Source organism: Aulostomus chinensis, chromosome 6 (assembly GCF_037954235.1).
Source record: "Aulostomus chinensis isolate RoL2024-O1b breed Wild chromosome 6, RoL_Achi_v1.0, whole genome shotgun sequence".
Lineage (NCBI taxonomy): Eukaryota > Metazoa > Chordata > Actinopteri > Syngnathiformes > Aulostomidae > Aulostomus > Aulostomus chinensis.
In genome coordinates, this window is record NC_141325.1 from 11,504,831 (window position 1) to 11,532,802 (window position 27,972).

General features: G+C 40.7%; 5 protein-coding genes across 9 annotated transcripts; 1 reads left to right on the forward strand and 4 right to left on the reverse strand.

Moving 5' to 3' along the window:
• The first annotated feature begins 435 nt into the window (after positions 1-435).
• Positions 436-6,115, forward strand: znf367 (zinc finger protein 367). Its single transcript, XM_086206443.1, has 5 exons — positions 436-1,009; positions 1,732-1,882; positions 2,097-2,216; positions 3,117-3,255; positions 3,347-6,115. The coding sequence occupies exons 1-5, from the start codon at positions 737-739 to the stop codon at positions 3,606-3,608; spliced, it is 945 nt and encodes a 314-aa protein (XP_086062569.1). The 5' UTR covers positions 436-736; the 3' UTR covers positions 3,609-6,115.
• slc35d2 (solute carrier family 35 member D2) lies at positions 3,283-10,559 on the reverse strand. Of its 4 annotated transcripts, none has more exons than XM_086206440.1 (12): positions 10,319-10,558; positions 9,246-9,279; positions 9,086-9,172; positions 8,924-8,991; positions 8,770-8,841; positions 8,520-8,588; positions 8,333-8,435; positions 7,357-7,419; positions 7,172-7,239; positions 7,018-7,096; positions 6,778-6,860; positions 3,283-6,202 (listed from the first exon to the last, which is right to left on the reverse strand). In XM_086206440.1, the coding sequence occupies exons 1-12, from the start codon at positions 10,444-10,446 to the stop codon at positions 6,073-6,075; spliced, it is 984 nt and encodes a 327-aa protein (XP_086062566.1). In that variant the 5' UTR covers positions 10,447-10,558; the 3' UTR covers positions 3,283-6,072. The 4 variants fall into 4 exon arrangements, with proteins under 4 accessions (XP_086062566.1, XP_086062567.1, XP_086062565.1 ...); XM_086206439.1 differs by having other exon boundaries at positions 3,285-6,202; positions 7,327-7,419; XM_086206441.1 differs by lacking the exon at positions 7,357-7,419.
• Positions 10,560-12,943: 2,384 nt separating this feature from the next.
• Positions 12,944-14,914, reverse strand: ccl27a (chemokine (C-C motif) ligand 27a). The gene is made up of 3 exons (XM_086205337.1): positions 14,786-14,914; positions 14,273-14,390; positions 12,944-14,157 (listed from the first exon to the last, which is right to left on the reverse strand). Exons 1-3 carry the CDS (start codon positions 14,847-14,849, stop codon positions 14,037-14,039), a joined length of 303 nt encoding a protein of 100 aa, XP_086061463.1. The 5' UTR covers positions 14,850-14,914; the 3' UTR covers positions 12,944-14,036.
• A 2,829-nt stretch (positions 14,915-17,743) lies between these two features.
• avp (arginine vasopressin) lies at positions 17,744-19,902 on the reverse strand. Its single transcript, XM_086205338.1, has 3 exons — positions 19,652-19,902; positions 18,387-18,591; positions 17,744-18,299 (listed from the first exon to the last, which is right to left on the reverse strand). The coding sequence occupies exons 1-3, from the start codon at positions 19,769-19,771 to the stop codon at positions 18,163-18,165; spliced, it is 462 nt and encodes a 153-aa protein (XP_086061464.1). The 5' UTR covers positions 19,772-19,902; the 3' UTR covers positions 17,744-18,162.
• A 956-nt stretch (positions 19,903-20,858) lies between these two features.
• On the reverse strand, positions 20,859-27,631 carry ubox5 (U-box domain containing 5). Of its 2 annotated transcripts, none has more exons than XM_086205339.1 (7): positions 27,499-27,631; positions 26,834-26,891; positions 25,639-25,740; positions 24,697-25,418; positions 23,436-24,016; positions 23,174-23,347; positions 20,859-22,609 (listed from the first exon to the last, which is right to left on the reverse strand). In XM_086205339.1, exons 2-7 carry the CDS (start codon positions 26,885-26,887, stop codon positions 22,389-22,391), a joined length of 1,854 nt encoding a protein of 617 aa, XP_086061465.1. In that variant the 5' UTR covers positions 26,888-26,891; positions 27,499-27,631; the 3' UTR covers positions 20,859-22,388. The 2 variants fall into 2 exon arrangements, with proteins under 2 accessions (XP_086061465.1, XP_086061466.1); XM_086205340.1 differs by having other exon boundaries at positions 27,490-27,571.
• Between the last annotated feature and the right edge of the window lie 341 nt (positions 27,632-27,972).

Sequence of the window (27,972 nt, forward strand, 5' to 3'; positions counted from 1 at the left end):
CGTAGTTTCTATTTTCTGTTACACAGTACATCCTTTGTTCAACTATTTCCGCCCTGAAATGATTACGTAACGTTGGCGCCTCTTCGCCACAGTTTCCTTTACCTTTAAATTGCCAAAAAAGAAGAAGAAAAAAAGAAGGCTAACAACATAAACAGACTTTTCAGCGCGGGAAAAGACATCTGCTCATCAGCGCTGTAAAATTAACCGCCCTTCACTCTCATTGGGCACATCGTGGGTCAGACGTGACGTATCCGTATTCTGATTGGCAAAGCTTCCTGTCTACGTGGATGGGCGCGCGACTGTTTAAATCTCATTGGACAAAACTACTCGACCAACCACATCAAGGGGGTGCCATTGCTCCCCGGCTACTGGCTAACTAGCTCGCTAGCTGGGACACTTTAGCTGCTGTGATTGGTTGCTTCTTACACTCCGGCTTAGATCCTTGTCACTGATTGGTCAATTCACTGCTCGGGCGCGATTTTGCAACGCGGGACAACGCTGTTGCGGGTACCCACAGGACAGTCCGGACTGGCTGCGTCAGGAAGAGGCATACACACCATCAACTTGATACATTTTACGGATATTTTACAGCGAAGGACGCTTTTCTGTTCTTGTCTCTTTGGAAATGAAGGACATATTCACCCCAGACTGATAAACAGACAGATCATTAAATAGGAGTGAAACTTTTCTTGGCTTTTTCCCCCCCTATTTATACCGGAATTTTGACATCCCTACAATGGCAGACAGCAAGCATCCGCACGTTATTTTCTGCAACGATTCGCCCAAAAGAGTTCTGGTGTCTGTCATCAAGACCACCCCTATCAAACCCACCAAGGCGGAGGCCATGACGCCGACAAGCCCCGGCTTCAGCGACTTCATGGTCTACCCGTGGAAGTGGGGCGAGAACGCCCACAATGTGACTCTGAGCCCCGGCTCGGCGAGTGGAGCCTCGTCTCCCACCGGGATGACCAGAGAAGCGGACACGGCTCAGTCACCTGACCAGATGAAGGTAGAAACATATTTTAAACTGAATTAACAAATAACTTTAATAAGTTTAATTATGACCAATGGACGTCCCTGCACATTCTGACTGAGCAGTTCTGTTTGTTGTAGTGTTTTTTTAGGCTGAGGACAAATTGTAACACACTTTATATTCCACGTTCATCATATTTATAATACCTGCAACTGGCAATGATAGTAATTCCAGGTCACTGCCTGCTCAAGGACCGCGACATCTTTACATACACACACTATTCCATGTTGAGTGATTTGAATCGAGCAACGTAATCCTGGTGTATATTGTTAATATCCTGAGCCTGAACACCTTAAATTTCTTAGAGTACACATGGGCTCAGCCTAAATATGGCCGAGATTGAGAGTCATTTAAAAAAAAAACGCCCGCGCATTAGGGTGTGACATGGTGGATTTAAACCCCAGTTACTTCCTGGTTCTGGAGCAGCTGCTCATCCATGACGTCTAGTCTCGCGCCAAAAGTGTAACCGGATGTGAATGAATTATGGAGAAATGTGCGACACTGTTGCCCACGTGAGCTCAGCGAACGTTATTATTTACTAAGTACTGGTAATTACTGTATAACGAATAAAGCTCTCTCTATATATCGATCTATATTCGTATAGGCGATAAGTCCGCCCGTAGTTACTGTGTCCCGCGTGGGTACTTCTTACTTGTAAGTAACCTTTATTAACCACTGCTACGTCTCCATGTCATCAGGACGGCATCCGTAGAGGCCGTCCCCGGGCTGACACCGTCCGGGAGCTGATCAGTGAGGGTGAGACGTCCTCCAGCCGTATCCGCTGTAACATCTGCAACAGGGTTTTCCCCCGAGAGAAGTCTCTCCAGGCTCACAAGCGAACACACACAGGTGAGAGGTCACGCAGCAAAGCTAGGTGCGGTAGATGAGAACCAAGTAAGAATGTATTGGCTGACTGACCTAGTGGTTTAAGTCTGAGAAAGGATTACAAACCACATGTAAGAGGAGAACATACATGTAAAAAAAAAAAAAGACATCATACTGATTTTTGCATTTGGGTTCACTCTAGGAAAAATATAAACATTTATCTCATTTTCCTTCCTAGGAGAGAGACCGTATCTGTGTGACTATCCAAACTGTGGGAAGGCGTTTGTCCAGAGCGGTCAGCTAAAGACGCACCAGCGGCTGCACACTGGAGAGAAACCCTTTGTCTGCTCAGAGAAAGGTTTGTGCTTTTGGTCATGAACTTCTAGGTACTTTCCAGTGGCATGAAGTGAGTCTGTTTGTGTTCAACTGAAACTCCTACTGTTTTGGGAAGTACCTAATAAACACAACCATGGTTTCTGTAGTATAAATGTAGTAGCTGTTCATCCATCCATTTTCTATACCACTTATCCATTAAGGGTGGTGCGGGAGGGGGCTATCCCAGCTAGCTGACATTGGGGTTCACTCTGGACGGGTCGCCAGTCCATAGCAGGGCCATCAGGAGCAATTAGGGGTTCACTACCTTGTTCAAGGATATTGCTGTTCATTATTTCTCGAATTTAGAACCAAGAAGGTAGCAATAAACCAAAAAAAGTAACATTCAGTTGTCTCTATTGTGACTGATGAAGAAGATAGTGTGTAGAGTGCAGGAATGATGTCGTCTGTGTGGGCCAACCCAGGAAGTTAGCGCAGAGTTAACTGAAATGACTTCAAAATTAGCTTCATGTTTCTTCTGTTCTTAGCCTGGTTACATTAAATACGGTCACACTTAGCCACTTGTTAGCATCAGCTGTTCCTAAGATGCAGAAACAGCTTCAGAATTCAAAAGTGTGGTATCTGCTCAAGTAATTTTATGCTTTAGGTCAAAATTTGTGTCCAGGCTGTAAAAAAAAGAGAGAAAGAAACAGACCTCAAACCACAACCACCCCCCCCCCCCCCAAAAAAAACCCAAAACATTTTTCATTTAAAGCAGTGGTTTTAGGTCTCATTCCTGTGCAGGTCTATTAGTGCATCCCTGTCCTGTAATAACACGGTTTTAACCAAAGGAAGCATCACACTGATTCTAGGTCACTGACAAGTGTCACCTTGTATGCTTCACTGTATGTAATCACACCGGTTGCTGGTGCATTTCTTTGTTCAGGTTGTGGCAATCGGTTTACCCACGCCAACCGTCACTGCCCCAAGCATCCTTTCTCCCGCCTGAGGAGGGAGGAGCCAAAGGAGGGCCAGGAGAAGGCCCAGTCTGTGGACAACAAGGCAGTGGCAGAGTGGCTGGCAAAGTAAGAGTTCACGTATGAAGTCGGCCAATCAAAACCACAAGTACGTTTATTAAGTAAAGCGTATGTAACACGCTGGTTCCTGCCCTTGCAGGTACTGGCGAACTCGTGAGCAGCGTGCCCCTACAACCACCAAGGTGAAACCTCAGGGCAAGGCAAGATCTGAGGACCAGGAACAACGGGATCCCATGGAATTTCTTCAGTCTGATGAAGAGAACGGAGAAGAGGAGGAGACCACAGATGAGGAGAAGAGCAGCAGCCAGGGTGGAGCTGCCAAGCGTCGGCTCCAGGAGCAACGAGAGCGTCTCCACGGCGCTCTGGCACTCATCGAGCTGGCCAACAACCTGTCAGCCTGAACATCCTCTCCTATCTCCAGTCCCCACCTGCCTTCCTGTTAGCTGTGCTAGATATTGCTCATAAACACCAATCATCGACTAGTTTATTCTTTCTATCCAGACTTTGAAGAGCGACGTAGGCCTCAGATCAGTGTTGCAGTGCAGCGGCAGGAAGGCACAAGCTAAAGCACCTTATTCAGCTTCCATTTTATCCTCTTAGGCTGCTATTATTGTAGATTTGACTATATGAAGAATGTCTGTCCTTCTTCGGCCTTTTAAAGGTGAGGATGGATTACCTATTATGTTTTTAAATGTGTTTTGTTTGCACTTTGACGGTAACGAGTTTTTTTTAAGTATATTGTGAAGCGTGTGTGTGTGTGTGTGTAAATATATATATGTGTGTATATATACATATATATATATTTATATATAAAGATTAAGTTCAGATGGACAGATTGATACAGGGTGTGGTCAAACATAGGAGGTCCAGGTTGCATTCCTATGGCCTCCCATCATGCACCTTGGTTTCATCTCCAGCATTGTTCAGCACAGTTGGATCGCTAGCAATGTCAGTAGATGTGTCAGAAACGAACTGAGAAAGATTTCAGAGAGGTTTAGCCTCAACCTGTACGATTCCTTCCAAGATGTGCTGAGAAAAGTCAGGGGATGTAGATCAGTCGGACATGTGACAGGTGATCATTGCAAGCCTAATCCAGAGTTCCACTGAGGCTTAAATCGACCTAAAAATCCTCTTCTCTCGATGTAAATAAACAAAATCATGACATCAGAGAGGCAAAGAAAAGTCCATCTTGAGCTGAAAACACTGTTTTCTGGATCAAGACTATAAATATGCTACATTGTTAAATAATCCAGAGCATTTTTTTAGGACATGCCATTTTTTCCCCCATTTTGATCAGTTTCCTCACAGTTATGAAACAAAATGTCTGCATATTAAGGAAAAGTACATGTCAGCTGTCTTTTATATTAAAAGGCGGCAGGCCGGTTGTAATGCAGGCGCAGCAGATCGGGAGTATGAGGAGCATCGCTATCATCTCATTTCAAAGTTTAAATTATGAGATATTTATTTGTACCATATTTTTCTTCTGCATTGAATTGCTGACATCCTGATGATTTTTAAAAGGGAATTTTTTTTTAACATCAACAGAAATCTGGCAAGTTTATAAAGCAAATGTAGAATCCTGTATTTATCCATCTGAGCTCATATTCATGGCAGCATTTAAAAAAAAAAATCAAAGGAACACGACTTTTTGGGAAAGACATTTATTGTCTGTTCCTCAAAGCTCCTGTGTGTGTTATTGTGTGTGTGCTGAGACCCACAGAGGCAAGCTGACTGCTAATTAGCTTAGCACAATGACGAGGTGGATGGGAAGTGTTAGCACACCTGTCTAGCGTCATTAAATACACTCGTTATGGTGACTACTTATATTAATCATGGCTGACTCTGTGAGAGAGGATGATGAGGATAAACAGACCCCACTTGGTTTGTTGTTTTTTCATGGAGGTATGCCAACACTTCCGACTCCGCTACCATTCACTGTGCTAAGCTAACTATAGGTCAGCTGGTCTCTGGCTTTCTACTGCACACACAGGAGAGAAGGGTGCCCATCTTCTCAGATAGCAAACAAGCATTTTTTCCTTAGAGTTCCTTTAAGCACTTGCGTTCCCATTTAAGGTTTGGATTAAGCTTGCAATGCATGGAGGATTATATTTGCTCTAAATGTGCAGGAAAATGGCTCCTGTCTCTGAAACTGGTTTGAGTAGTGCTGTGTATTTTTTTTTTTTTGGTCTTTCTTTTCAGCAACACTACATTTAACACTGTTTATCAGAGCTGCCCTACATCTGGGTTTTTGTGTGTGTGTGTGTGTGTGTGTGAAACCTCTCACTCTCACCAGCTAAGTTGTTTGAATTGGATTTACAAATTTTAGGCGGAGTTGAAAACTGGAAGGCAAGCGAGTTGTTGATAATCAAAGCACCAAATGATTTATTACACCCGATAATAGTATATTTTGAGTTTCTAACCCTTAGATTTTTTTTTTTTTTGTGGTTTGAGAAAAATATGGCATTTAATATATACAGATTGTTAGATTATTGATTGTGCACAATTTACCAAGCGCTTTGAAGTTGAAATTTTAGTCCGCCCCCCATGCTAACATCCTCCAACAGTTTTTATGTTTGTGACATGTAGTGATTCTGCTTGCTGGGTAGACTTTTTTTTTTTTTTTTACACACATTTAAAGGTAGTATTTGTCTGAAAGGCTGTCCACACTGTTATATAACTGATGGTTTCCAATAAACATTCACTGAACCTCACTTGAAATACGTGTGCCCTTTTTGTCAGTTGAGCGGTGCGGTTGAACAGTGATTTTAAGAGATTCATAATAAATAAATATAAACATGAGGCACTTGTGCTCCAATATGGAGCAGAATAGTCCCATCGAGAGGTAAATACTCCATTAAAGTCCATTCAGTTAGCAGAGCTCTTGGCTGGAGGATCCTCTGCAGCGTGAGTCTTCTGCTCTTTGGAATCTTCTGCGTTATTTTCGGACGTCTGTTCGTTAAAAGTCAGGTAGGAGTAGACGAGTCCACCTGTCATGCTGCAGAGAAAACACAAAGTGATGGATTGTTGAGCTGATTGTTGAGGATCACCGCACCTGGAGACTGAGACTATTTGTATGTGATTTACTTCCACAATAGATTTCACAGCCCACTGCAACACTGAAATATATTTTACTGTATATTATATAGAAATATTCGATTGGAATTTAAATTCAATAGGAAGAAGAAAAAATACGAAATTATAAATGTGGTATTTACCATCACAGCCCACCAGGGGGCCACAGCCCATACTGGGAGTCGCTGTTGCACCAGAAACAATTGTTCTATTCCCTTCTTGCAAAACAAGAATTCGGGTGGTGACAGATCACTTCCTGTGTGGAGACTTTGGTTTGTTTTTTTTACGACTGAGGTGCAGTTTTTAGCTGGTAATTGTTGGATGATCTTTCTTAATCTCTCATACGTGTTTGATTTTAAGCTCATTCAATATCCACAGAGTAACACAAGTCTCAACAGGATTTTCATTTATTTATTTATTGATTTTTACAGATCAGTACTGTTAGATATATGTAAAGTGTTCCATCTAATCAAGTTGTAGTACAAGAGTCCTTCTTACCAAATGCTGAGGCCCAAGAAGTTCATCCAAGAGAAGAGGTAGTCTCCCCCCACGAAGATGCCAATAAAAGCTACTGCAACATTCTGAGGAAATGTTCATTTTTAAGCATCTTTACATTTTTTTTTTTTTTGGTAGGAAGAATGGGAAGGATATTAGAAAACTGAAGGACATATGCTGGCATATAGTGAATCAAATGAAACTGATTTCACCAAATGGAACGATTCATCTGTGGGTTCTTACCTTAATCGCCCCCACGACTGAGGTAGTGAGAGCTGAGTTATAGTGGCTGCACAGGACGATGGAATACATCAGCACGAACCTGAAATGATCCGAAACTTAGCGGCCAGCGGCAGCAAGACTCTTCACGTTGTAACAAAGACACATAGATGCGTACCCCATGATGCAGGAGAGGAAGAAACAAAGAACAAATGTGGCGTGAACCCAGTCTTCAAATGTGACTGCCTGCAGATGGAAACACACAGGGGTGTGTGTGTGTCATATAATAATACTAATACACAGACAGAACGAGCAGATCACAGAGTTACACACCTCTCGGAAGTCTCCAGTGAACGCACTCACCAACAGAGTGGGAATGACGATCATTAATGAGTTGTAAAATAAGACACCATATTTCCCAAGACCCTTTAAGACAAAAATAAAGACGTATAGCAGGATAGTAATTCCCTTGATTATTGTCAGTAAGATCAGGACAATCCCAAAATATTAAATACAGCTAGTTTGAACAAGTGCATCAGCTGCTATATCTGTGCACTGCCCGTGGAGTTGCCTAATGGAGAGCTTCTGTGTTTACAGGTTGTTTTTTTTACAACTTTATTGAAAAAGCTTGGGCGGCACGGTGGTGCAGTGGTCAGCACTGTCGTCTCACAGCAAGAAGGTTCCGGGTTTCAGTCCCGGCTCGGGCACGGGATCTTTATGTGTGAGTCTCCATGTTCTCCCTGTTCCTGTGTGGGTTCTCTCTGGTACTCCAGCTTCCTCCCACAGTCCAAAGACATCAAGAGGGGACGAGGCTGATTGATACTCTAAATTGACTGTAGGAGTGACTGTGAGTGTGAATGGTTGTCTGTCTATATGTGTTGTCCCTGTGATGGACTGGTGACCTGTCCAGGGTGAACCCCACCTCACGCCCAAAGGCTGCTGGGATAGGCTCCAACCCCCTCACAACCCTACCCTGGCCAACACATAGAGACAGACAACCACTCACACTCACAGTCACACCTACGGTCAATTTAGAGTATCAATCAGCCTCGTCCCCCCCTCCCCAGGCTCGACCCTGGAACCTTCTTGCTGTGAGGCGACAGTGCTGACCACTGCACCACCGTGCTGCCCAAAGCAAATCCCAACAATATCTTTTTAAACAAAGTAACACCAAGTGAGAATGGATGTGATCAGCACTGTTCCTCCACTACTTTAAAAAAAACCTTACAACAGACAAAACCCCTTTAACAGCCCTACTACTTTGGCAGGACTCTTGAGCAGTAACACAATACGTCTGAAAGGTTTTCAAAACCACCAATGTTCATGCTGGGAATGTTACCTTGATGCCAAGTTTCTTCTTGGTGTACACACCGCTGGCGGCAGTGAAGGCGTCGTTGAGCAGGATGAAGGAGTATCCCTCCACATCGAAGGCCAGGTCGGAACTACAGGAGACAAACAGTACTGGTTTATGGCTTTTTATTAATGTTTAATCAACAAAATTCCAAATGAATCCATTAAAAAATTACCTCGCAGCAACTACAGCACCGAGGACGATGGCCACAACGCTGTACACAATTCTTTTGGGAAATGTTTTTCTGTAAAAGCAACAATTCCAAAAAAAGTGAACATAAGAAATCAGGACACTTGACATTTAATAGATACACCACACCTTTTTCTCCTCCTGTTTCCTCAAAGTTAAACGCTTTCTAAACTTCTATCAATATGTAAAAATGTCAAACGTTACTGATGAAATAAAACAAAAAAGAGAAAACCAACCTTAATATGTATATTTCCAGGATCATGGTCATCAATATAGTGAATTTCCGTAGAACCGTAAACATGGGTAAGCTGCAAAAGGTGGTTTAGATTGAGCAGATATGAACATCGACAGGACAAAAATCAAGATTATTGTAAGACACGTATATCAAACCTGAGCTTTTTGGTGCTTGCCAGTCCTGTTATATGATTCCCAACATAGAGCAAAGGAAGAGGGAACATCTGGCACGAACATAGAGGGATTAAGTTGTTTTTTTTAACTAAAAATAATCCGATATCCCATTACCTTCTTTAAAAAAACAAACAAAAAACTTACTTTTAAGAGAACACTTTTGTCAAAATCTTGAAACTGGACCGCTTTGGTCATTTTAGCAGCATAAAGGACAATGAGAGTGGTGATCATCTATGGGGATGAAAAATTGTATGAAAAGAGTGAGTTTGTGTGATAAAGTGAAACACAAGCCTGGATCTCTTACCTGGCCGATTCCTAGACACATGTAAGATGGAAACCTGGTGTAGAAACGACACAAAACAGAATAAAATGGAATTAAAAACAGGATTTTCTTCATACATAGAATAAACACAACACTGTAGAGGCTGATAACATAACAAATGGCAAGAACAAGATCTTTTTTTTTCCATTATTGGATCTATAACTGTTAATAATGTAATAACTGACCCAAATGTAAGATCCAAAAACCTTTACTTAGGTATTATGTAGTCAGTGAGCATTACTGGCGAAGTAAATTTGACTTCAACCAATGACATTTATGACAATCCTTTATGTAACACGAGTTCAAAATGGAAAAACTCACCTTATGACACAAAAAAATTGCTTCCCAGAATGTAAAAACTGCCGTTAACTTGATATTTCTGTCAGTATTTGTTGCAATTAATGTTGGCAACGTGAGAAATATGTATTACATTTAGGCAAATTAACTTGTTTTTTTCAGAGGGTAATAAATTGTTACTGTTTAAGTTGTAAAAAGGAAGTTTTCAATGTTAAAAACTGAAAATACTTTTGTTTTTGACATTTGTTAATATATAATAAAAGTTGACATTGTAATAACTGACCAGGATAAAACTAAAAAGACTGTTTTAAAGATTATAATCGGTTATTACATTATTGAGGGATAAAAATACAGCTGTCAGTTATGCAACAACTGCCAATAATTTAATATTTATTTCATTATCAATGGAATAATACTTGTTATTATTACTGATCACATACAAGCCAATAGCACAAGAACTTGTTTTTCATATCTGCAATATATTTACTTACATACTGTTATTATTAATTGTCATCATCAAATGTTTGGCAATCATTACACATTGTCAGCAGTGTCTACGTTATCAGCCGCTACACGGAGGAGCGACACTCCGCCAAACTCCATGTAAAAAATGCCTTTTTCTCGTCACGTTTCACGGTTTCGCCCCAAACTTGAATTTTTACTTCTATCTTACGAACTTCAGCCGGTTTGATGGGGTTCGGCCAGTGCTGGTTGAGTGCAACGGTCCTGTGAGGGCTCAGCACAGCGCCACCACCCACCTGAAGCTCGTCAGTACCGTTTTGTTAACCACCGTGATGAGAAACGAAGAGGCGGCGTAAAACAGCGCGGAGACGAGCTTGAGCAGCCCCGAGTGTGGAGCGCCTTCCTGGCCGGTCACTGCGGACATCTTCAGCTGCTGGTCGGACACAGAAATGGGTCTCGTTGGAACTTCCTAGTTGGGTGTCCGGTTCTCACTGTGTTTCCTGTAAACCACTAAGAGGTCTACACAGGAAAAGCGAGCAGGTGGGCGGTCCTATTGTCATCGCTGGGAAAGAAGAAATCAGACACTTGGGGAACAATAATGACAGTTAGCAGTAAACTTAACTACGGATTTCAAAGTAAAAGTATTTTTGAATGACTGGCCCCAGGGTTGAATGTGCATAAGTGGAAGCAGCAACACTGTATACGTAACCCTCTTTAAAAACAAAAAGTGATTTTTGAAAATTAAAAACACATTTTTCTTTTCACTTTTGGTGACATTGTTCCTACATTTTGAACTTTAATTAAAGGTATTTTTTTATTGTATATTGAATTGCATTAAAGACTCTTTCATCCATCCTCCGAGCTCCAGTGTCTGTTCCTGCTCCATGTCGCTCACAATGTTGGCAAAAATACACAATCCCTTCACTTAAAAGTAGAAATACCCAGCTAAAATAGGAAAAATCTCCATTCCAAATTTCCTGTAGTTAGCAAGAGTAAGCAAGTAAGAACTGGACGGTAGATTATTCAGTCGTTGAGTCATTCACCTCTAAAGGTCATGTAAAAGTGGTGTGTGTGTGTGTGTGTGTGTGTGTGTGTGTGTGTGTGTGTGTGTGTGTGTGTTCCAAAAGTACATACACCGTCATATAGCATTAAAGCAATAGTACCCTCTACCACTGTCAACCTGAATGTGAAGTATTCATTCACACACTCTCCAGAAGTCCATAGCTCATCTTCTGTGTGTTTTGTACAGCTAAAACAGCCACTTTCCCAACATGTTTAATCCTGTGGATGGCTTTAAAGATGAGGACTATCGCTTTTACAACATGGCATCCTTGCCTTGAACATGCACTTAACTCATTTACTGACATCGATTTGATCTGGTCTGCTTCACCGGGACTGACAAGAGGTTTAATCTCTGTGCCAGTTATACATCGTCAGACTATGAAGGCTCGTCGTGCTTCAGCGAGGATCTCAGTGAACCCAGTGTGCTACTCTGCAACATCTGTTATTTGACAATGACTAGAATCAGCAGTTCCCCCGAACAGTTCGATTTGTTGAGACATATACAGCGCCTTAATAGACACTCTTGTAAATGTATGATGTATCAGATGATTATTTTGAGTCAAGACCACCGTTGCTTTTGAGCATGCCGTCGTGTCACTCGAGGGTTTTAACAGCAAATGAACGTTAAATGTCAGATAAAATGTAAAATAACAATGATAAAGACACTTTGTGTAATAGCTCCCTCTACAGTACCATTGTCTCTCCACCAGAGAGTGATATTGCTTCAGACTAATGAATCAAAGTACTTCTGAAAATATTTGGAGATGGCAGGTAACCACAAGTGGCATGACTCAGAGGTAGTGTGGGCGGCATGGCTCAGGGGTAGAGTGGCTGTCTAGCAACCAAAGGGTCGCTGGTTCGACCCTCACTTCCCCTGATGTCCAAGTATCCTTAAGCAAGACATTGAGCCCCTAATTGCTCCTGATGGCCCTGCGACAAACTGGCGTCCAGGGTGAACCCCGCCTCTCACCCAGTGTCCCCCCTGTGACCCTTACCGGATTAACGGTATAGAAAATGGATGGATGGATGTAACCGCAAGTACATCTTTCTGCCTCTGTACAAACACTTTGACAGTTACTGCAAGTCAGCATGCTTACATGCTCAAGGGTATCTGTTCCTTTAAAGACACATTTAAGAGAAGTGTCACTTTAAAGATGACTTAATGACCTGTGCTTTGAGGTGAGTTGAGACGCAGCCAAACGTGCGTGACAGTTGGAGAGTGTATGAATCTGGAGATTTATGTTAGCAAGCTGTCAGCAGGAGTTCAAGAGTGCACAGCTCCGACATGTTTCTGTGCATCTGCTGTGGTCTCATCTCTCTCCTACACTGTAGCTGAAGTCAGAGATGTCTGGATTTGACCCCTGGCTGTGTTCACAGCGGTTGTAGCGGGAACTGCTGTGGGGATTTACACAAATGCGACTCACTAATCGCTTGTGAATGTAACCTGGAAGGGAGCCGAGGTGAACACCTGAGAAAGAAAATCTGCTGGCTTTCTTTCGGTCTCGATTTTTCACCTCTGTAGTAGTGGATATCAGTATCTATTACCCTGAGTGTTGAAATAGCGAGTGGTGTGGATGTGTCCAAATCTAACTGTAGGAATATTTTGGCAAGAGTTCTTGAAAGTGTGCCAAACCAATCAAAACCACATACATTTGAGCCATAACTTCAAAATCCAATGACAATAAGGGCTTGAGTCATTCACATCACGTGCAGGCCACATTCCTGTCAAGGATCCAGAGAATATTCTCAGAGCAAATGAGGCGTTGCGTTAAAACAATGTTTAATAGCAAAATTCAAACGCTTTTCAACAAAAGTTTTAGCAACAGATTCATACAAGATTGAGTTGTTGTGGGTTTTTTTTTGCCAGATCAGTTGAGCAGAAATAAAATTCGGAAAATTGAAATGAACAGCGGCGTATTGTTTGTTTTATCTACAAGAAAAGGGATTCTGATTCAGGCAGGTGTCGAAGAAAACTCAACAGTTACAATTATATACTGCAATTAACTGAAGTATTGTCAGGTATATTTGCAAAAAAAAAACCCAAACAAACAAAAAACCTGTACCTACGGTAAGTAAAATAATGGGCCAAGAAAGTAAAACATTCTTCCACTTGATAAAATATGATGATATCGTGTTAAAATATACTTGTTATGAGAGTCAAGTGGAAGAATGCTTTTATTTTTTTGATAATATACTTGCTGGACCTTTATTTTTGTTTGTTTGTAGATGTAAATGGGTTTAGGTACTTTCTCATATTATCTTGAGATCTTCGATATGATCCCTCAGTTTGAAAAAAAAAACCTAATCAAACACAAGGGTATAGTGAAACTTTCCAAAAGCAGACATGAACAGGAGTCATCGGAGGAAAACGAGTCGATGGTGTTTTCATTTAAGCTCGGAGTGCAGTTTATTTTTTAGGCTCTCCATTGTATGAATGGTATCACGAATAATGCTCATTTTACCAGAGACTGATTAGCACCTGTACGGTCAGAAAACAAGGAAAGTTACAGTTATTTCCAACGCGCGTGTATGCCAGCGTGAACTTGTCTTGGGAAAAGCGGCATTGTTGTAGTGAAAATGTCTGACAACAGTTTGACCAGCATGACTATGATCGTAGACACTACACTACTCAAGTATTCTTATCCTTTATTCCATCAACATTTTACAAAAAAATTCTGTTTACTGTTAGTTTGTTGAGGGCGAACGGAAGCCACGCAGGGCAACAAAAAAAATCGGTATTAGTCATGATATGCAGGAATGACATCACGTTAATCATTGAATAAAATTCCCCAACTTTATACTGAATTATATTTCCTCTCACCAGTTACAATAAAACGAGCCTTCAAAAGGTAAATGCTCTTAAAATCAGGATATGTCACACACTCATAGACCAGACAGAGACGTGTTTTTTACCCCTCAAAAGACCCTTTGAGGAAAGGGGGAGATTTTTTGCTACGCGTCTCTGTAAGTTGCCTTCTGTCTGTTTTGTTTCATCCTCATCCGAAGCCACATCAGCACTCTCTTCTCTTTGGGATGAGCACAGATGGGTCTCCTCATGTCTTTAACGTGCAAGCTGTGGATACACGAGAAAAAGAAATCAGATTTTCATTAAATGTTGACAAAACAGATCATGAGGCTACCGCTCAGTCATTTGGAGTTTTTTTTCTTTGTCAGCTGCGCTCACTCACATCAGTGCAGGGATGTCACAGGCGCCGGAGCTCTGCTGGATGTCCCATCGCTGAACCTTCCTCAGGATCGCTAAGGAGATGTTCATTTTTGTTGCAAGGCAGCATTTTGGAATGCCGGCTAAAAAAAAAAAAAAAAAAAAAAATCCATGATAGAATGTTGCAAATTATATGGAATAACAACACCTGGTTACTGACAATACAATACAGAGTTGAAATGTGCAGTTACATTTGGAATTAAGATGATAAAATACAAAAGGATGAATGTGAACTTTTCCACTAACCACCTGAAAACTGAACAGTTATTTCCGGTTAAACTGGTTACAAGTATCAGCTGAAAGTCAAATTATTTTGTCAATTTTAGGTTTTAAATTAAAACAACAGGGTAAAACTGCATGAATTGGTCTAAAACAAGTGGTTTGCTATGGATAAAGGTTATCACACACACACACACACACACACACACACACGTACATAACTTATCATCATATGTTTTACTGATTATAATGTCCTTACCCTCTGTGAAGATGATGCCCCAAGCACACAGACAGACGATCACCAACCCAACTTTGAGATCCATGATGCTGGAGAAAATGAGGAGAGGAAAGCTACCTTCGCTGTATATATGCACACATACCTGTTCACCCACCCACAGACAGAGAGAGGGAGTGTGTGTGTTTGTGTGTGTGTGTGTGTGTGTGTGTGTGTGTGTGTGTGAGTGTGTGTGTGTGTGTGTGTGTGTGTGCTCATGCCAACCAGGTATGCATCCCTTTGATTGCAACACACAAAACAATAACAAGGTTAGCAGCAGGAATAACAAAGAAATCACGTTTAAGTGTGAAAACACAGTTTGATTCTCAAGCGTTTGTGTAAACTGCTGGTGTGTGTGTGTGTGTGTGTGTGTGTGTGTGTGTGTGTGTGCGCGCGCGCGTGTGCAGGAAAGCAACGTTCAGACAAGCTCCGACAGGTTTAATAAGTGCACTTGCAGCAGAATATTTGATTGATCGATGGAGAACACTCCAAAGGCAGCTAACACCACATCCAGTAAAATAAGATGTAGGTCACAGGTTAAACAATATAGGTTAGGAGGCGGATTACGAGAAACGTACAGGTTTTTAAACAGATAAATATCTGCATGGAAAGAAAAGACAGGAGAAGTCACTGGTTTTGATTCTAAAAACAGTTAAGTGATGCTCTTGATGATCAGACAAACCAGACAGTGAAGCGTGACCATCGCTGACCTGCCCTCCTCTCGCTGACCCTCACTCTTTACTTACCTGAGGGCCACAAACATTTGCAAATTAATAAAAATGAATAAGATAAGGTGGAAAATCCCTGAAGCAGTAGAGACAATTAACCGTCAGTGTGATCTCAGGTTTGGCATAAATTTGGCTCCCTGGGATTTTGCACAATTTTACTGAACGTCTGACAGCCTCGCCACTGAATATCAAAAAATACCCTGCGGCATTTTCCTGGCACAGCTGGTAGTCTGACTAAAGTGGGAAAGTTAATGTCAAGGGCCAGAAAACATCATCTGCAAAGCTTCCTTTTTTTTCTTTTCCAGCAGACAACAGAAATTATCTGATCACATGAAAAGCTGTCAGATCACATGACTAATTAAGCCTCCTGTCTGATTTAGTGGCGTTACTCTGAGGGCATAATTTGTAAAGTAATTATTAATCTGGGGCATTCAGAGAGTTTTGTGGTTGATTTGAGAACATCAGCTGCAGGATTTATGCCGGTTTGCTTTTGTATTTAGAAATGTTTATATTAGCAAAGGAAGACAGACAGACAAAGAAAGAAAGAAAGAAAGAAAGAAAGAAAGAAAGAAAGAAAGAAAGAAAATGTCAGTAGGAAAAGCACGTGTGTAAATTGTAAAACTGATGATAGGTCACTCCTCAGTTTAAAAATAAAATTTAATTTCAATTAAGTTGACTTTAAAATACTGAACCCAGCTTTCGATAATACTATTATTAGTATTACTTTTGTCAATAATAATAATACGAGTCTTAAAACCATGTATTTTAAGTATTAGTACAAGTATTATTATTATTAATGTTAATAATAATAATAATAATAACAATTGTACCAATACTTAAAATACATAGTGTGTATATATATATATATATATATATATATCTCAGAAATATATGTGTATACATATGTATATATGTATATATATATGTATAGTTTGTATGTATGTATATATTTTGTATTAAATAAGGAAGGCATCTTCATAAACCATTTTTGTTCTCTTTCATTAATTGGTTTGTGAAAATCAATAAAACCAAACTATTAAGGCTGTGGAATAAAAACAAAATATTGCTGTTATGATCCTGTATCAACGCTCCAACCACCGTGTTTCAATATCATGTCACAATGTGTGGTGATAGTCATATCGTGACCCCTGTATGCATAGCCGTTACATTTTAGTGTGTACAACTGTGCAACTTTGCACAACCATTCGCATAACCTGGGGTGTAAATCTGAATAGTTTTGATTCAAATTGTCTGAGTAACTAATATAATGTGATGTAGCATCTGCATCAGTAGATTATCTAGGTCAACAAATTGTGTTTTCTGCTTTATTTTGAAAGTTTTATTTGGAATACTGCTCTAAATGTTGTGTCAGTAAATCATGATAAGACTGCATGATCATGTTAGGTCCTTGCCAATTCCCAGCCCTAATAACTAAGCAAAAAAAAAAAGGACCTAAATAAGAAATATCAATTCAATACATATAACTACATAACATAAGGAAATTCCCTCTCAAGGCCGAATTACGTATCACTTTTATTCAGTTACTTCCACTGTGTTACTTTAAATTTTTTTTTTGTCTTTTGCTTATGTGAAAAAGTGATTTGCAATAAGTAGTTGTTATTACCCTCATCTGCAGACATGACGGCCTTCCAAGAAATAACGTGTGTTCTGAGAAGCCCCAATCATACTATCATTTATGGTACCTGCTTCCAATTTCAGCTGGGTCTGGGACACAAGACAGTCCAACTGCCGTCACATAAAATTCTGGAAGACGTATGAGCTGTCTGACACACACACACACACACACACACACACACACACACAGAGCGGGACATGTTGAAACAGCGCAGATCTGAAGCCGAACATGATGAAAGAAAGGATGATTGTCAATCAACACAGTCATATTTATAAGCGAAACTACTTGTGTGTGCTGAACACCTCAAATGATTTACAGGAACAACTGTCATTTAAAATATGCTGTGTTTTTCCATCCCGTGCCCTTTTATCCTAATTGTCTTTTATTAATAAGTAAATGTTGGCAGTGACACAAAGTTCTTAAAAAAGTGTTCAAAAGAAGGTGAGTGTATTTCAAACTCTCGCTCACATAGAGTGTGAGCAGTGTTTTTTTTAAGTTTTTTTTTTTTTTTTTAGTGTGGGATTAAAAGAAGACACACGCAAGACATATTTTTTGGCAATATTTTCTGTATTTCCCATTTTTAATGTACAATAATATTTCTACTACACATGTGAAACTGCTCAAGCTGTTTTTAATCAATATCTGTAGCAACTGTAATCTCCTGATATATTTACAGTGATTTCTGTTTCCCGTTTGAAATATGCGTAATTGTCCTTTCGTTTAGAATACAATTTGTTTACAATATGTGCATCGATATATACATTTAGAGAGAGGGAGAAACACGATACCCACTGTTTTTATACCCATGAACATAATTCCTCTCCCTCAGGATCTGGATAGAATTTGCCAATCAATAAGTGAGCTTTGTCTGTGACTACGAGCCTTCATAGATACAGAATTCTTACATCGGGGTGGGGTTTGGGGGTGGTATTGATTCTCGATGCTTATATTTGAACCTTTGGGCCCTGAGGAGCAGAGGAACCCCCAGAGACCAATTATCAGTACTCTTTCTGCCCTCTGGTGGCCACATGCAGCAGGCGCAGCAGCAGCTCTGCGGGCGAGCTTCCAGCGGAGCTGTGGACCGGATCAGAGGCCTCAGCCCCCACCTGACAGGAGGAGTCCACCACGCAGCTCTCTGCCACAGAGGAAAGGAAAGGAGGAGATGAGGGGAGAGCAACATTTACCGCGGCACTCAAATACACACAACCAGATCAGACTTTACCTGAGTTACAGCAGAGTCCTGAAGCAGCGCAGTGCCCTCCGTCAGACCCACAGGATCTCCCTCCTGTCTGGCAGGGGGTAAGCAGGTAGTTCTCCTCCTCACAGTGAGCTGTCTCTGGCGAGCCAAGCAGGCAGCCAAAACCCTCTGCACAGCAGATGTTGGGGCCAAAGCAGCGGCCCCTGTCCCCTGGCCCGCATGACATGCACTACAGGAAGAAGTGGATGGACATAAGTCTAAGATGCAATAAAAAATGGAACTCTTTGGGGTTTTTTTTGGCCTGCCAGTACTATCCAGCAGTAAATCCTACTTCATATGGATGCTTATGGAATCAGCACCATAAACTACAGCCTCCAAGTGACCATTACAATAAATCCCTCTTCTAAACAAGCTCAATAAAAACAGAACATTATCATCTTCATGAAGGGGAGATTTATCACAGGGCTGCTGTGTTTTACTCACTATCAAACCTGCCAGCCTGCTCACATACACCCATCAGCCAGAACATTACAACCACTAAATGGATCAGCCCAAAATATGATCCTTTCAATACAATAAAACATGAATTTTATACTTTTTTAAACGATGTGAACTTATTTCAACTTGGTGCTCGCGATAATAAAACAAACCGACCCTCATTTACTGTCTGGAAGGCCCATCTAAGTCTGAGGTATAGAGCTTGTAGACTTAAAACATTAATTATTTACAAAAAAACCCTTAGTTGGAATTTTCTGGTGTACAGATATTGTGCTTTTTTCCAACAGTCGCTCAATACGAATAAATAAATACGTAAAACTAATTTCAAAAGAATTAAAGGATGTAAAGATTCTTAAAACAAATGTTTCACAAGTTAAAATGTAATATCGCATCCCATCTTGGACACATACAGAAAATACCTTGTTAAAATAAATAGATCCAAAATAATTTGTCATATTTAAGAAGGGAAAAACAGAGAAGAAATCTTTCAACCGTTTTTGATCTTAACTTGTTTTCTCAGGCGTTTTTTTTTTGTTTAAATTTGAGCAAAAGTACAAGTTGATCATTTGCCTTCATCTGCTGTTACACTTAATTTTGCTGCTCCAAAATTCTAACTAGTTCTTCTCTCTGAGGATGACATCAGTGTAGCCCCATTTCTCTATAATTATAGAACATTACTGCTCAGTTCTGAGAAACACTTTATGAAGTGAATTGAATTCTTTCTCGTCAAGAAACGAAGCAAAGACACTTAAAGATGATTTCTAAAAATGGTACCTGCAGACGGTGCTCACCTGTCTGATTCCAGTCTCCGCCAGCGCTCGCTTCCCTCCTCGGGGGCAGTTCTGGATGTAGCAGGCGGAGGAGAGGGCGAGCAGTCCCAGGACGCACAGGGGAAACATGGAGTGACGCATCGCTGCCGGCCGGTTGAGATGAGCGCCGTAGATTTCCTCCGCCTGGCGGATGTCTGACAAAATGTCCACCTCTGCTCCTCACTTATAAAGCAGATGAAGTGAGAGAAATGATTGACACATGTATGTGACGTAAGTGTATGATATCTCCGCACGCACGCGTGCCCGAAGGCCACCGGGCGAGCGCGCGGCTTGCTAGCGAGCGAGAGGTCGCGGCAGATGTGGTTCTGCATCAGATGCGTGCATCAAACAAATCTGCACACGAAAACAACAGCAGATGCCTTTTCTGTATTCAACATGCGCTGCGTTTATTCGGAAGAACTTTTCTGCATAATTTGAGGGCAAACACTAGACATGACATGACATGACATGAAAGGACTAATTAAAGTTTGCGGACAACTAATTGGATTTTCTGTCACATTGACGCACATTTCATGACGATCACGCACATTACAGATGCAAGCCAATCACATTTCTGAGGGCGACTTCAAGGTCACATAAATTATCCTCCTGAAGTCGTTTTTAATGACCATTAATGAGCCAAACAAGATCAGCATTTCAAACAAACACAAATTCTCCTCAGTTCATTATTCTGTTGTGTGTCTTGAATCATGCTCCTGGTTCTATCTCAGCCATTAGATGCTGATTAACGCATCAATAATAAACGGCAAAACTGCACATCTGAGCAAGAAGTCTGAAAGCATTCACATTAGAATGTGGTCTCCTTATGCATTATAAAGGACTTCTGAACAAAAGAGCATTACAGAGGAGACAAATGAACAAGGAACCAAAAGTTTATATTCATTGATTAATAAATCAACAGGATTTCAGAGCTTTAATTTCCACTTGTAACTGAGAAATGCACAGGATGTTTTATTCCTCTGTTTACATGCAGAAAACTCAGTCTTTGCTGCCTCTGAGCGGATACAGGATCAAGACCTCCATTAAGCTTAATGTTGTCAGGGAAACAACTATATAAGCTATTCTGTCTGTAAACCCTATAATATATATATATATATATATATATATATATATATATATATATATATATATATATATATATATATATATATAAAAAATGTTTGACTAGAATAATTTAAAGAATAAAAATATAATGCCAATAATCTTTGACCTTTGACCCTATTCAGATTTAGCTTGTGAATGGAAAGCTGCTGGAAATTAAAAGAACTTGACCTCTATTTATTTACACATTTCTCATCTATTTGAAGTTAAATTAGACCCTTAACGGATAATAGTATAGAAAATGATAGATGGATATTGACTGACAGCTCTAATAACCTCAAGATTTCAAAATATGGTTTTCCAATAAAATGTCTTTTTTCAATGTCCATCCATCCATTTTCTTCCGCTCATTCCTGTTAAGGGTCGCGGGGGGGCTGGAGCCTATCCCAGCAGCTTTCAGGTGAGGGGGGGGGGGGGGGGGGTTTCACCCTGGACAGGTCACCAGTCCATCACAGGGCCAACACATAGAGACAGACAACCATTCACACTCACAGTCACACCTACGGTCAATTTAGAGTATCAATCAGCCTCGTCCCCTCTTGATGTCTTTGGACTGTGGGAGGAAGCTGGAGTACCAGAGAGAACCCACGCAGGAACAGGTAGAACATAGAGACTCCACAAAGAAAGATCCTGTGCTGGAGCCGGGACTCAAACCCAGAACCTTCTTGCTGTGAGGAGACAGCGCTGACCACTGCACCACCATGCCGCCCCCTTTTTAAAATGTCCGTGAGGAAAATGTATGATTTCCTTAAATTGAAGATGAAAAAGAAGCTATCTGGTTTGATTCAACATAAGGCTGTATATCTTAACTGACCCAAGTAAGCTCTAATACTCAAACAATTATGTATCAAATTTTAATTTTTTACAGCTTTTTTCAAATACTTCACAAGGCTTGGAGGTGGATATTTTCAACGGCATTATTTTTTCAGGTTTTTCATGATCTTATGAAACCTGAAAACGGTAAATCATCAGTTTTTGCCCTTGCTATTATCGTTACTATCCCTTCAAGGATAACAAGGAATCATCAAGGCATCAGAACGAAATACATGGCCTTGGTCTGCTCAATTTCCTCTTTCTTCATGTGAGCTACTGCACTACCACAGTCCCTAAACATTCCTTTGTGTGTCCTCAGTGCGTCTATGAACGATCTGGACAAAGGTTGCATCTACGCTTTGTAAAGCAGGACAGGGAAGATGAGACGAGCACAAACCTCCTTTGTGTACGCCAGTTATAAAGATCGAAGTCATTTCTGCTCTACTCCTGTAGTCAAAAACAGACTGGTCCACATTTGAGTTGTTACGAAATATTCTACTTTGTACTTTGTTCACAGGTGCATATTGTATTAGCAGTGTGAATGAGGAAAAAATTAATTAATTTAAAAAAAAAAATCAATATTATGGAATGCATTCAACTGAAAATGATGAAGATACTGTTATTATTATTGAATCCAACTATCATGAGACATTTAACATTACTGTGAAGAAAAAAAATAAGCCATCAATTCATAAACAAAATGTCCACTAAACTAACAGTACAATTCCTTGTGAGGACAGTCCTGATTATTCCCTCACAGGATCTCAAAGGGGAAATTCTCCCGTTAGTGATGAACACGTATGATGTCACAGCGAGAGGTTGGACTTTGGCAGGTGTGACAGCAGATCTGACTGGATTTTCCAGCAGAGGTTGAGTTCAGTGGTCGTGATTCTCTCTGCAAGCAGGCGCGACACAGCAAGTGGCCGCAGATGAGACGATAAACGGGTGCTGCAGGTGTCGAGTAAACGGAGACGCCGCCGCAGCACGACGAGCATCTCCTCCCACCTAAGAGCGAGAAAAATATGTGGAGGATGAGCTAGCAGAAAGCCTATAAAGAGCTACTCATTTGAACGAGATGTTTATTAGGTCTAATAAACCTCCATGTACTGTTAATACGTGACTACTTTTTGCCATTTCTATCCAACATCAACCATCACCAAACCAAATTATGCTTAAGTTACTGCATTATGATACCAATGAGAATGAAATTATGTTTTAGCGTACCTTAAAAGACAACTTTTGAAACAGCTTTTAAAAGGCTTGATTTCAGAATAGAGTTCAGATTTAATCGGTTACACTGCAGCTAACACAGCTTCCTTTAATCTTACTGAACTGTTCATGAGTTCTGTTGTACTCGGCTACATTGCTCGTCCCTGCCCACAAGAAAATGTGACCTCAACAAATGTAGACCTAGAAATGTATAGACTGAAGACTTCAGTAGCACAACCTACCTAGTTTTTTGTTTTTGTTTTTTTTAAATCCCTGTAGTAACTATAAAAAAAGAGTGTTTTGACTCTCAAGATTTTAAGAGTGTCAGTTTGGATTTTTTTTTTTTTTAGAAGGTTCTACCTGCTGGAGTACTTGTCTGGCACTGCTGCGAGGAGTTGAGTGGACCCTGAAGAGACGTATCCTGTCTCTGCACTGACAAGTTAGAGGTAAAAGAGGGTCGGCCCCTCAGAACAGAGAAGAGGGCCTCATCTAAGCTGGCTGACAAACGTTGCTCATGAGAGCTGCAGCTGGGGACTGAAAAAGACAGAAGGTGCGGGAACGAATGATTAAAACGCATAAATATGTTGAAGGAACCTTCTAGAACAAATGCATCTGCCCTCACCTGAGGCTTGATCATTTCTTGGTCTTTTTGTTGGAGGCTTCAGTTGCTTTTCGGCTGCTGACCCTTCTAACAGATCTCGTTTCTTCCCTCTATGCAACTCTAATTTACAGTCTATGGTAGTAGACTGGGAGTCAGACGTGTCATTAATACCAGCTGATGAATGTCCTGATCCAGTGTCTCCCCTCGGTGTAGTCGAGTACGTGTTACTGGTGTCAGCGTTGTCTTTACTGGGACATGGACAGGTCTTGGACTCTCCTCCGATAGCAGCTACAAGCGTTGACGGTTGTGGATGCTGTCCCTCTCCTCGTCTCCCTAACATCCCCTCCTTTCTCACGTAGCCTCTTTGCAAGACAAAGTGGTCAATACGTCTTTTCAGTTGAGGATTGGGGAGAGGCTGGGAGGTCGAAGTGAACGGGACACCAGTGAACGGGTCATTCTGAGGTCGCCCCCAAGTGGCTTCCCTCTTCTGGTACTCCTCCAGGGTGGAGTTGTCCACAGAGACACCACTAGGTAACAGCATGGGCAGCACCATTACCTCCTGAGTTATGGGGTCCAAGAACTCTTCTGGGACTGAAAGATTGCTAAAGTTAGACAAAAAGCCAGCAAAGAATTGTCAATATTCAAAAAAACTCACATTATTTAAGATACACTCAATCAAAGACCGTATAATGCTACGGTTCTATTTTACCACATATTTTATTTCAGTAAAAATCTAAATGAATATTGTCACCTTCTTTAAATAAATGGCTATGTCATGTTTTTGACTTTTTTTTTTTTACCTAAATCAACTCCTTATGATGTTTTGTCTCCAGTTTTTTTTTGTTTTCAGAAAAACTTGAAAAAAATGACAGGCAATTATTTTAAGAAAGGTGACGATATGCAATAATGTGATTCACATTTTCTCACTCATATGGGAGTTCTGTGTCAAAATTAAAATTAAAAACTATAGGGTATTTCATTTTAAAAGTCACAAATTAAAAACAAAAATCAACTAGTAAGCATAGTTAAGTCACGGTTAACATCGTAATAACATTTTCAAACAATTTACAAATAGAGTAAAATTTTGATAACGACTTTTACAGTTAACCTGCTGAGTTAACCTGCTGTAACACAAAAAGTTAATGTTAATTTACATTTTAAATTTTAATAAAGTCTTGTTTGGGCTTCCACACATTTTCAAAGAGGATTGACACGTAGACATTTGTCACATTGAAAAGCACGTCAGAGTTTGACACACAATTTTTAACTCATTAATACAAACCTTGGAGGTGCTGCTTCCTGCGGTGGCTGTTTGGTTTGACTGACAGATGGGGCAGGGCGTGGTAGCGGTCTTTTGCTGGCCTCGTGGACCTTTTTAATCTTCTCCACTTCTTCTGGAGGACAGCAGCGAGCTGGTTGTCCCCACACTGATAAAGCCTTCAGCCCCAGAGCGGATGCGGCACCGCCAAAAGGTATAGTGACACGAAGTTGAGTAACAGAACCCAACGATAGCAGACCCCGACTCCACAGATCCTCTTGCCGACAATTAACAGGTCGTGGAGCAGGAGGCGAGAGGAAGGGAGACCGAGGGCTAAAAGGTGACCGAGAAAAACTGACTTGTGTTTCCTCTTTAAGTTCGCAACGACCCACCAGTCTAAACTCTGGCTCAGAACAGCTACACTGAGTAGCTGAATGACAAAGTCTTTGCTGAGGCCTGCTCAAAACCTCTTCACCCCACTTTTGGGCCTGAGGACGCCACTGGTGACCATGACACTGGTGGGATTTAGTGCCTTTGTCTCTCTTCTGATTATTCTGGCTCTGTACCTGTACCTGGTTTTGTTCCTTTTGCTGGCCTTGTCCTTGGCCAGAATTTGAGGGAGGTAGCGGATCAGAGTTGGTGCTGATCTCTAGTCTCTTGCAGGACTGTCCATGGTCCATGCCCCAGGGCCAGAGCTCCACATCCACCCTCCACAGCTCAACCTGGAAACCAAACTTTAACGTCACCTGAAAGAAATGGAATGAACATGGAGGTTAATAAGGCTGATGAAGATGAAAAATGCCCCCAAAAATCTTTTTTAAAAGCCTGTAGCTTTCAAAAATGCAAATATTAAGAGGATGAAATGATTTAGCATATATTCACTTTTTTCTGTCCCCGGTCAGGCTTCAGATTTTAATGAGAAAACTGTCACATAATTAAAACTCTACGCTAACAACATGATCTCACCTGTACAGGTGGACGTAGGAAGTACTCCAGCTTAAAACCCCGCCTCCGCAGAGCAGGGTCAGCTGATACAAGGTTGGTGACATCATACCCGTCTGCACACAACTGCAAGGGAAGCGCAAACGGGAGTGTCATATCTGTAGCGGCAGCAAACAGAAATGACGGTTTTCTTATTGTGTTGGAATTATAAAAAAAATCTTGTGCATTCCTATCTATCAATTATTTTCACGATTAAATGTGGCTACAGCTGAGCGTAGAACACGGATATCGATGGTTGAGGAATGTAGCCTCCGTAGAAAACGGCTGTCTGATGGGAGTAGAGAGCGCCAACATTGCTAAAAGTGTAGCAGGCCAGTAAAGGGACATGCATACTTAAGATGGGTGGACTTGTAAGTGGCTAAAAGTCATGTTTGTCCTGGGGCTCACAGAAAAGCAGAACCTTCCTGTGCTTGCTGCATTGTGCTGATTCACCAGACAGAGAACAAGGAGACCATTATCTTTGGCAGGTGAGACACTGACTTGGCCCACATCAAAGTAACCAGATTATTCTCTTTTAATGTTTAATGTAAAAAATTCTCATTACAAAACTGATGTACTTGATCACTGCGACATTGCTTTTTTTTAATCCATCCAGCCATTATTCTTTCAATTCTCAATAATAAATGAAAAGAAACTCAGTATATCTTTATAGTCAAGTGTCTATAAGCAGTAGCTTTTGACATGTTGGTATGAATGAAGATTATAAAGATTGATCTATTATCAAAAATAACTACCAAAACCGTGACGGCAAAACATGACAAGATAGAAAAGGGGAGAACTAGACCATGAAACTAGAACCTAACTGAGAAGAAGATGAACACAATCGCTTGCTCAATGGTACCAATAAAAAGAACATAGCAAGGTCAATGATGACGCAGTCTCCCACACACCCCTTTGTCCCTCTGCGCCTTAATTTTCCTGTCTTTATCCTCCACGTCCATGCTATGCTATTTCATGTATGTACAATTTAACCCTTATCATGGAGACGACCTTTAGCTGTGGGAAGAAAAAAATAAGGTGAAGGGCATTTTTTTTAACTGCTCAAAAATAATTCTATTCTATTCTATTCTCATGTAAAAAACGAGAGCAACATATATCAACCAATCTGATTATACTGGGAAAGATACAGTAACATGATGGTCTGTGCAGTGGGTGATACCTTGTTGGAGGTAACAGTTGTATTGAAGTGTGGCAGGCAGAGATTCACAACCATATTCCTATGAATAAACAAGGATTGTTAAAGCAATAAATATTCCATTGTGTCAGACAGGGACAGCGTATAGGTAAAGGAACATTGAGACATTCAGTGAAAACATGCATTCAACGCTGACTCACACTGGCTTGCACTATAGGAAGATATTCACATGAATGTACCTTTTAGTTCATGTGACCTTTAACCCTACAACAAGGAGCCTTCCATGTCCACATACCAATCCTGAGTCGAAGGTGACAAGCTCACATTATTTTGTAAAAAGTTAATAGGGTGAGGATGACAAGGAAAGAGTCACGTTTATACAGCCCATCTTACCATACATTAACAAGTACGTTACACGGGAAAGTGATAAAATGTTCACTATGATCGTAGCACCTCATTATTTAGTTATTTATCCCTTTTGGCTATGTAACTTATAGCGTAATGGACTATGGAACTAAAGGGCACATGAGTATTGTGTTTTCACAACTACATATGCATCAATCTCATTATAAACGTAACCAAATAAATGTAGCTACATTTTGATAGCTGAGTTTGGCTTATTTTTTTTTACAGCTGAACCACATAGATACTATCAATATTAACAAACTTAAGCAGCTTACGAAGCTTACTTTTCTTGGTCGTTGACAGTTTTGTTGCTTTATTGCTTCCTTTGGCCAACTTTCACGATATCTGATAGATGTTTGCTTCCAGCACAATTGCTTTTAACTGTTTGCGTTAGCTAGCTAGCTAGCTAGCTTGGCCGCTACAGATAAGGATGGCGAGAAGGAACAAATTTTACAAATGCGAATATCGTCAAAGAAGTATCAGATTAAAACAGATTTAAAATAGGCGAACTCTTACGTAGCTTTGCGGTATTTCAAAATATTGTTTCCATATTTAATTTTCATTTCTCATTTTATTGCCACTTACATTTTAACCTGTTGGTATTGTTGCCTTATTTGATCAGTGTCTTAACTAGGTTTAGTTCTGTGTGCAACTACGTGAAATAAATCTATTTTTCCTTTACCAGCTTCTTTCGTTTCGTCAGTCACTTTTAAAGCCCTTTGAATTTAAGTTTGAATTGTTTGAAAGGTATTTGAATG